Genomic DNA, 10,233 nt, shown 5'->3' on the forward strand with positions numbered 1-10,233 from the left:
TGTATCTGTGTATCTGTGTATCTGTGTATCTGTGTATCTGTGTATCTATGTATCTGTGTATCTATGTATCTATGTATCTATCTATCTATCTATCTATCTTTCTTTCTTTCTTTGGCGTGAGCAAATTTGACAGATTATAACTTTAGAAATAAAAATATATTACTCCTTCATGTTTTTTAAAAAAAATCTTATGCACATTGATGCTTTGACTGCACTTGTGTCTGGGTGAGTGTATTGAATCCCCTGGAACAGGAGTTACAGACAGTTGTGAACTGCCATGTGGGTGTTGTAATTGAACCCAGCCATTGGGAGGGTAGCCAATTGGTCCTCTGGAAGAGCAGCCAGTGCTCTTCAACCATGTCTCCAGCCCTGCTTCCATGTTTTTATTCAAGTCTTTATAATATAAAAATCTCATAAACGAGCTAGACCGTGGTGCATGCCTTTAATCCTGGCACGCAGAGGCAGAGGCAGGTGGATCTCTGAGTTTGAGGTTAGCCTGGTCTACAGAGCTAGTCCAGGATAGCCAGGGTGACAAAGAGAAACCGTGCGTACCTCAAAAACAAAAAACAAAAACAGTTGATGCAGAAGGGGCCTGGGACAAAATTCAACTTCATTATCAAGGTACTCAGGGAAGTGAGACTCAGAGGAGAGAGCTTCCTTACCGCGGCAGAAAATGGTATCTTTTTACCATCAAAACAAAAACCAAACAAACAAACCCCTGACTAAATAAAAGAATGACTTGGGAGAAATTAAAACAAGAACAAATCTTCAGAGTGCTTGTTTCCCAAATCGGCTGCGACAGAGATTACAAACAGCACGGGTGCATCCATCCCCTCACTGTTCTGAAGGCTGGAAGCTCCCCACTGAGCTCGCTGTGCTGCGATCCCTGCATCAGAAGGCCGGAGGGGGCGTGTCCTCATGCTCAGCCTCTAGCCAATGGTGTTCTTTGGCTGGTCACAGCCTCACACCTCCACCTTGTCTGTGTCTCATCTCCCTCAACCTCTCTCTCAGGAGCCTTGTGGTGGGATTTAGGACTCAAACCGCTCTACTCATGTCAAGATCTGTGATGGAATCATATCGTACAATCAAGCCTGGCAGGGTTTGATGTGTTCGCTTAGCAAACTTGAAGCCCTTTGTTTCCCTCCCCAGCACCACATACAAGCAGCATGGTGGCACAAGCCAGTTCCGAGAGAGAGCGTAGGTGAAGCAGGAGTTCAAGGTTGGGGCTGACACTAAGACCCAAGGTTAAGAGAGCTTGCTTCTCTTTCGGACGAATTGAGTTGTATCCTAGCACCCACATCCGGCAGCTAGCCACTGCCTGTGACTCCAGCTCTGGGGCATCTGATGCCCTCTTCTGAACCCCCCACTACTACCTACCCACCCTTACTTCCTGGGCTCCCTATCTCCTCCCATAAAGAAAAAATTTTTTTAATTTTAAATTCTAGGCCATCCCTCTGCTACATAGAAAGTTTGAAGCCAACTTGGGCTACATACAAGACTCTGTCTCAAAAACAAACACAACAACAAAAGACTTTTTTTTTTCCTTACAAAATAGCATTTATAAGTCCCAGACACAAAGATGAAATGTCCCTGTTGGCCATCATTTAACCTGTTTTTAATATGCATAATTAGACAATCATTTAACCCGTTATCATATACATTAGCAGAGTCCCGAGGGCAGCCAATGATAGGCAGATGTAATATCGGGAAGGGGATGGCTGAGAAATTTTCTGAAACAGGTTTTAAAAGGTAAACAACTTTTTGGATGTTTTAAGTTCTTTGTTTTGTTTTGTTTTGTTTTGTTGTGTTTTTCAAGACAGAGTTTCTCTGTGTAGCCTTGGCTGTCATAGATCTTGCTTTGTAGACCAGGCTGGCCTCGAACTCACAGAGATCCACCTGCCTCTTCCTCCCAAGTGCTGGGATCAAAGGTGAGTGTCACCACACCCAGCTAATTTCCGTTTATTGCATGTGTGTGTGTGTGGGGGGGGCACATATATGTCAGCACGTGCTTGTACAGGTCGAGGACAACTCTGTCGAGTGGGTTCTCTCCTTCCATTTTACGTGGGTCCCCAGGTCTAACTCAGATCATCAGGCTTGCAGGACAAGCACTGAGCCATCTCACCAGCACCACAACTGTCTTGTTTTGTTTGTTTTTTTCAGGACAGGGTTTCTCTATATCGCCCTGGCTGTCCTGGAACTCACTTTGTAGACCAGGCTGGCCTTGAACTCAGAAATCCTCCTGCCTCTGCCTCCCGAGTGCTGGAACTAAAGGCGTGTGCCACCACCGCTCAGCTCACTTTTGATCCACTGTCTTTTGATCCACAATTTAAGAGTCAGAACCAGGCAGATCTCTGAGTTTGAAGGTAGTCTCATCTACAAACTTGAACAGTTGAGTTCCAGGCCAGCCAAAGCTACTGAGAGACCCTGTCTCATATCTCATATGTGTGTGTGTACACATATACACATACATACATACACACACATACACACACATACACATACACCCATACACACACACAGCACATACATACACACACATACACACACACATACACACACATACACCCATACACACACACAGCACATACATACACACACATACACACACACATACACACACATACACCCATACACACACACAGCACACACATACACACACATACACACACATACACACACACATACACACACATACACACACATATACACACATACACACATACACACACAGCACACACACACATACACACACACATACATACACACACACATACACACACACAAATTCAAAGAAGAATGAAGTACAGAATAAAGCAATGAGCAGGGGACATGGCTCAGAGACAGAGGACAGAGTACTGGCCTGATAGTCACAAGCCCCAGGTTCTGACCCTAGTGCAGCAAATAAACAGAACCAAACACCAACGGGTTCAAGCCACGCAGTCTTGAAAGCATCCAAAGAAAATTCAAAACCCCTCTTAAATGTAACAAGGAGGCCTGGTGCAGTGGCACACACTTTTGACCCAGAATTCTCCAGAAGCACAGGTAGGTGGATTTTTTTTTTTTTTTTATTTGAGGCCAGCCAGGGGGAGCTACACAGTGAGAGATAATGGGTCTTAAAAAAACAAAAAGCCACCACCACCACCACCAACAACAACAACAATAAAAAACCAAACAAACAAGTGCTTACCTGCAGGTAGGCCTTAGGTTCAATTCCCAGTACACAGATAGATAGAAAGCAAGCTATCAGGATAGATAGATAGATAGATAGATAGATAGATAGATAGATAGATAGATGAGCAGTGAGATAGCCCAGTAACTCATTTCCTGCCAAGCCGGATAACCCACCCAAGTTCAATTCCCAGGAGCCACTTGGTGACAGGAGAGACCCAGCTCCAGGAAACTGCCCTCTGACCTCCACATGCCCACCCATGTGTGCCCGTGCACACTAAGTGAATGTGGTAACATATTATAATCAGTAAAGAAAACATGCCTTAAACTGATAAAGGAATAAACATTTATCCAGTGCGCTCTATGTGAACAGTCACACTAGGGCCTTATGTAACAGGCAGGTGAGAGAGGGGGGACACCCTACTGAAGAATACACGAGAAAGAAATGTTATCATTTTTGAGATAATTGCTGCTGAGGTCAGGTACCCTCTCAGGAAGCAGCCCTAGCACAAGGGGGAGCCATTCCATCTGCAACCAGGTAGAGAGATTGAACCCTGGGGGTAATTCGACCTCTAAACTCCCTAAGGGCAGAAAATAGTGGGAACAGGGAGAGATGAGAGGGTGGAAGCCACAGGGTGGTGGTTTAACACCTAGAGCTGGGATGAGGAGCTCAGAGTCTGGAGCAAAGGCAAGGGTGTGGTCTGAAGCAGGAAGGATGCTGATAGGATATGGGGAGTGGGAGCCTAAAGGCAGAGAAATAGGTATGTCTCCAGCACAAGGTTCACCACCTTTAGATGACTGACCCTTCAGGTCTGTGGATGATATATAGTCTGGCCTAGGACTACACAGCTTTCCAGAGAACGCCGTGGGTCTAGCTAATTCTAATCGAAATAGCCCGAGTTCTGACCTAGGGTGGGGTTCTAAGAAGCGGGGAGGCAGAAAGAAGGGCCTTCAGGGTCTACGTAGCTTAAAGAGGGGCCAGTAATCTGTTCCCTTGGTAGATGGCAGGGATCATTCCAGGCTCATGTCCTCTGGACCACAAAGACACGGAGAGAGTCAATGTTCTAATTAGATGATTTTTATTGTAGATGCACGGAGGGGGAGGAGGAGGAAAGAGGAAAGGACCGTGTACTTAGTTGGCTTCCAAGATCTCCTGAACCCAGGGCATGAGGGCAGTGACTCGGGCATACACGGCAGGGGTGGAAGTGGAGCAGAAACCACTGCCCCAGGACACAATGCCTGCCAGGGTCCAGACTCCGTCCTTCTGGCACACGAGGGGGCCACCAGAGTCACCCTGTAGAGAAAGGTAAAGGACTTGTCTTCAAGCCTGACAAGGGTACCCAGACCCGGTGGGGTGTGAGGCAAAGTGTAGGGCAGTTCCCTGGGGTTCACTGACACCCCCAGCTGTGCTCCTGTACTCCTGGGGAAGACCTACACCCTTATCTTCCCTCTGTGAGTAAGAGACACAGACAGCTCACAGGTAAGAGTGGGTTCTGTACCGGCAGTACAGCGCCCGTCTGGGCAGAGATGCCTCCTCGGGGTGTCTATTAGCTGAGGCCCATCCTTTTCTGGGCCCTGTGCTCTCCGCTAGCCTGATCAGGTTAGGCAGATCTGTGAGTGGGTCGCGGGGGTGGGAGGAGCTGTACCATGCAGGAAGAGACGCCACTGGCGCCTGCGCAGATCATCACATCCGTGATCTTGGAACCCCAGGACTCCTTGCACTTAGCCTCGGACACGATGGGCAGGGCAGCCTGCTGCAGCTTGTCAGGGGTCTTGAGGGCTGCAGGGACAGAGGGAATGGAGTCAGGGTCCCTAGGCCCACCAGCCTACTGGGTACCACCATGGGTCCTTTCAGGCATCGGCAGGGAGAGCTGCTGTCAGGTTCCACCACAGGCAGGGATTGGCCCTTGTGACCATGGGCAGTGAGTGTGGAAGATTTATTTCAAGAGAGCGCGGGTTCCACCCTGCGGGAGACTTAAGAGACCCATGATGGGATGTACAATCAAGACCAGGCTCAGAGAGAATCCCTCCTGCTGAGGCCAAGGGCTTCCTTCTGGCCCCATCTTATCAGCAACCCTTTGTGTTGGATGAGTCAGTCTTAAATATTAAGTCTTAACTGACGCATAATAATTGTTAATTTTATAGATTACTAGTTAATAATTTTTCTTTTCAGACAGTGTCTTATTATTTGGCTCTGGCTGGCCTGGAACTCACAGGCTTTGCCTCCCAAGTGCTGGGAATTAAAGTGTGCCACCACGACCAGCCTTAATTAACAAATTTCAATTAAGAAATGGAAAGATGGCCGGCGGAGAGTTCCAGGACAGCCAGGGCTACACAGAGAAACACTGTCCCGAAAAACCACAAAAAAAGAAAGAAAGAAAGAAAGAAAGAAAGAAAGAAAGAAAGAAAGAAAGAAAGAAAGAAAAGAAAAGAAATGGAAAGACATATTATTATTGGAATTTAGACCAAAATAAAGGAAGGATGGAAAGAAAGAAAGAAAGAAAGAAAGAAAGAAAGAAAGAAAGAAAGAAAGAAAGAAAGAAAGAAAGGGCGAGCTGGAGAGGTGGCTCATTAGTTAAGGAGCACTGACTGCTCTTCCAGAGGTCCTGAGTTCAATTCCCAGCAACCACATGGTGGCTCACAACCATCTGTAATGGGATCTGACGCCCTCTTCTGGTGTGTCTGAAGACAGCAACAGTTTGCTCATATAAACAAAATAAAATAAATTAATTTCAATTAATTTTTTTTTAAAAGAAGGAAGACAGACAGAGAGACAGCGGGAGTCACAGCTAGAAGAGCCTGCTGCCTGGGCAGCATGACCCAAGAACAGCTTCCGCTGGGCAAGGCCACACTCACCATTGTATTTGGTCTTGCCCCAGCCAGTGGTGGCACACAGTGTCCCAGCAGGGAAGTCATCGTCAACAGTGGGCAGACACACGGCAGACACAGTCTCAGAGAACTGGGCAGGAGTGGCCAGCTTCAGCAGGGTGATGTCATTACGCACGGTGAAGGAGTTGAACTTGGGGTTCTTAAAAACCTGTGGGGACAAGAAGCTCAACTAAGACTTGGGGGTGCGGGGAGGGGGACACCTGGGCTCTGCCGGGGTCCAGGGGACAAGCTTCTTCCCTTTTGGCCCCATCAGAAGAGATCGAAAAGAGCCCGTGGTGGCACACGCCTTTAATCCTGCACTCCGGAGGCAGAGGCGGGCAGATTTCTGAGTTCAAGGCTAACCTAGTCTACAGAGTGAGTTCCAGGATAGCCAGGGCTATACAGAGAAACCCTGTCTTGGAAAAACAAAAACAAAAACAAAAATAAGAAAGAGAATTCTAAGACCGGCCCCAGCTCCATTGTGTTCCTGTCCTTTAAGGAGCCAAGGGCTTCTTCCCGGGCATGCTCGCCCATCTTGTGGACTGAGCCCCTGACGCGTCCATCAGTCTGTGTACCTGGGCGATATTCAGGACCTGGATATTCTCTTCATCGGAGCCCTGATCAAACTCTCCAGCTACCACCACATCGGTTGTCCTAGGCATTGAAACACATAGGGGTGAAGACAAAGAATGGGGCCTAATCCCTTCCCCATCCCCAAACAAAGCTGGAAGCAGAACCCCAACGTAGCCTGGGACTCACTTGACCCCGCAGTGGGCAGCAGTGACCACCCAGTTTTCGCTGATGAGGGAGCCCCCACAGAAATGGAAGCCAGTTCTGTCCTGGGGGGGGAATGAAAAGTAATGTCAGTGCCTCCCACCTTGGCAGCACCCCAGTACAGGCCCTCGTGTTCCCAGAATCCTCCTCTCACCTGCAGGGACACCTGCCAGGGCCAGGAGCCAGGGATAGCATCCTCTCCGTTGACGATCCTGGACAGACCGGTCAGCACGGGTTGGATGGCAGGGACCCCACAGCCTGGGGAGACAGTGGTAGTCATGTTGTCACAGCCAACCCGGACCCCGCTGAGACCATACCACCTCCCCTGGAAACATTGGGTCCCCCCCCAGACCCTCCTGACCCCAGTTATTCCCCCAGGGATGAAAAGAGGCACAGCTACCCCCAGCCAGGCATGTCACAGGAGAAGGAACAGAAAACAAGCTGGACCACCAGGCTGTCAGACTCAACCGCCAGGCTAGCCATTTCTGTGGTACCTGCCTATTTCAATAGCTATTCATCATGTGAAATTTGGTTCTCTCTCCACCCTCTGCCCTTTTTTCTAGATAGGGTTTCCCTGTGTAGCCCTGGCTGTCCTAGAGCTCACTCTGGAGACCAGGCTGGCTTCAAACTCAGAGATCCCTTGCCTCTGCCTCCCCAGGGCTGGGATTAAAAGGGGGGCTTTGTTCCTTAATTTTAAAAAAAATTAGACTTTGTTCCAGGTATATTGGTGCACTTTTTTAATCTCAACACTCAAGAGACAGGCAGGGACATCTTTGGTTTTAAGACCAGTCTGATTTACATAGAGAGTTCCAGGCTAGAAAGGGCTACATAGTGAGACCCTGTCTAATTAAAAAAAAAAAAAAAAAAAAAAAGCAAAGAAAAAAGAGGAAGAAAGAAAAGGGGGACTTTGATTCTACATCATGAAAGAACACATCACAGAAGAGGGAGACAAGTGGGGGGAGTGGTCAGGCATCTCGGGCATGCAGGAGGAATCACTTGCTACAGTGGCTGGTGGATGTTCATTCACAGTTTGGTTGTACAGTGGACACTGTGGCCCCTGTGACCAGCCTCTCCACTTCTGAAGTCCTCCGACTCACTCAAGGGGCCAGTACCTGTCTCTATTGAGCACAGAGACTACGAAATGGACAAGATTCTCCGTCGATGACTGAACACTGCCCCCCCCCCCCCGCAAAGTCATAGTCATCTATTTTTATACTAGCCAAAACCATGGGAAACGAGAGTGATGCGTTCTCATAGCGGAGTGTAATTAAGTGAGCGAGATGGCTCTCCATGGTGACGTGCCTGGATCTACCACACTCTGAGTGGGAAAAGAGCACCTTGGAAAAATGACAGAGTCAACCACTATTTGTGTCATTTTGAGGCTCTCTGCTGATGGATTTATAAATATGGAGCACATTTGTGTAAGCCCGAAGAGAAATGACTCAGAATGGGACCAGGGAGGGAGCAGACAGAAGTTCGGCTGAATCTGGGTTATCATTCTTAAAGTTTCTGAGGCTGGGTTAGCGGCAAATGCCTGTAGTCCCAGCTGTTCTGAAAGCTGAAGTTGGAGAACTGCTCGAGCCCAAGAGTTGCCAGGCTGAGCAACAGGGTAAGATGGCAACAGCAATAAAAAATAAATGGTGGGGTGTGTGTGCCTCTGAAATTGACTGTGGGGAAGACATGCCTGGCATCCTAGTATATGGGAGATGGAGGCAAGGAGGATCAGGTTGGACTAAAAGAGACCCTGTTTCTGTAAGGAGCATCTGTCTCCCAAGTGCTAGGACTAGGTTAGCTCTGCAGCCTAGCTAATCTCTCCCCCTTTCGCTTTTCATCTTTTTATAAATGAAAAGCAAAATAGTAAGCTGGATGTGGTGGCATAAGTCGTTAACCCATGCACTTAGGAGACCTAGGCAAGAACCGAAGTCTGAACCTGCCTGGGCTACATAGTAAACTCTGGGCTAACCTGGGCTACAGAGTGAGATCCTGTCTCAAACAAACAAACAAACAAACAAACAAACAAAACAACACAAAAACATCAAAAATAAAACAAAACTCTTAGCATCTGCCAGCCGGCTCCTGCTGGGCCGCCAGAATGCCCCTACCTCAGCCACATCTGAATCTACACACCACAGCTGGACCCAGGCAGGTCTTTTTGCCCCTGAAGTAGGGCATAAACCCAGAAAGTCCTAGAAGGACTCCTGTCCTTCCTGGGGCTTCAGGGTACTGGTCCTTAGATAAGGTTCAAACAGGAAGAGTGGGGGATCAGCTATTTCAGGATAAACCCTCTCTGCCCTCTTCCCCTCTGATGGTGCCTGGCTAGGCCAGGTGAGTCCCAGCACTTACCAAAGGTGGCTCCCACAAGGGCAAAGCAGGACACAAGCCAAAGGAATGCCATGGTGCTGATGAAGGGAATGAAGCTTGCCTACTCTGAGGCTCTTTTATGTCCCCTAGGGTCCTCAAGCCCCGCCCAACCCCCATGACCCCATCCAACCAGAAAGGTCCAAGAGCCCCCCTCCCTGTTATCCAGAGACCTTGGGTGGAAGTGGGGACCAAGTTCCTTATCACTGTCTTGTTGGCTCTTAGCCTGCATTGCCCAACCCATGGGAAAAGGACAGCTGCTCTGATTAACAGTGCCCATGAACATTGGTAGTGGCCAGCATCCCCAGGGCTCTGTGGGCAAGAGCCCTTCTGGCACAGGAGCACACGGGCTGCCAAGCCCTGCTCATGCAGACTTTCTGGGAGGTGGGCTAGGAGACTCAGTGGCCATCCTGATGACACAGAAAGGCTTCCCAGCTCTTAATGGAAGGCAGTCCCAGGATAGATTCAAAGAAGATGGTGGCTGGAAGCCCAAGTGAGTTGATGGTCTATGACCACAAATGCATTTCACTCATTTAAAACAAAGGGTTACACGGCCAGTCAGGACTATCCAAGGCTCACACACCCTGTCTCCAGTCCCAACCAAACAGTCTAAGTGTGGAGAGGAGAAGTAAGAATGTTGCCTATAGCAATAGGACAGTAACCCCATGTGAGGCTGCTGTGGTCATTGGAGTGCCTGCCTAACTCATATGAAGCCTTGGGTCCGGCTCCCACCACCTCAACATACCAGATGTGCTGGCATACACTATAATCTAAGCATTCCAGAGGTGGAAGCAGGAGAATCAGAAGTTCAAGGCCACTCTTAGCTACATACTGAGTTCTAGGCTAGCTTAGGTTACATGAGAGCCTGTCTCAAAAGAAGAGGAGGAGGAAGAGGAGGAATGGGAAGAGGAGGAGGAGAAATGAGAGGAGGAAGAGGAGGAAAAGGAGGAGAAAGAGGAGAAAGTTTTTGTCTTTGTATAAAGCTTTAGTTTATTTACTGCACTCAAGTAATGAGTCAGGGACTAAGAGCACTGGTTGCTCTTCCAGAGGACCCAGGTTTGAGGA

General features: G+C 48.5%; 1 protein-coding gene across 1 annotated transcript; it reads right to left on the reverse strand.

The window, feature by feature from the left end:
• Nucleotides 1-4,230: 4,230 nt before the first annotated feature.
• On the reverse strand, nucleotides 4,231-9,217 carry LOC110300407 (chymotrypsinogen B). The gene is made up of 7 exons (XM_021170577.1): nucleotides 9,154-9,217; nucleotides 6,965-7,068; nucleotides 6,796-6,875; nucleotides 6,612-6,690; nucleotides 6,025-6,205; nucleotides 4,815-4,948; nucleotides 4,231-4,462 (listed from the first exon to the last, which is right to left on the reverse strand). Exons 1-7 carry the CDS (start codon nucleotides 9,203-9,205, stop codon nucleotides 4,301-4,303), a joined length of 792 nt encoding a protein of 263 aa, XP_021026236.1. The 5' UTR covers nucleotides 9,206-9,217; the 3' UTR covers nucleotides 4,231-4,300.
• Between the last annotated feature and the right edge of the window lie 1,016 nt (nucleotides 9,218-10,233).

This window comes from Mus caroli, chromosome 8, assembly GCF_900094665.2.
Source record: "Mus caroli chromosome 8, CAROLI_EIJ_v1.1, whole genome shotgun sequence".
NCBI lineage: Eukaryota > Metazoa > Chordata > Mammalia > Rodentia > Muridae > Mus > Mus caroli.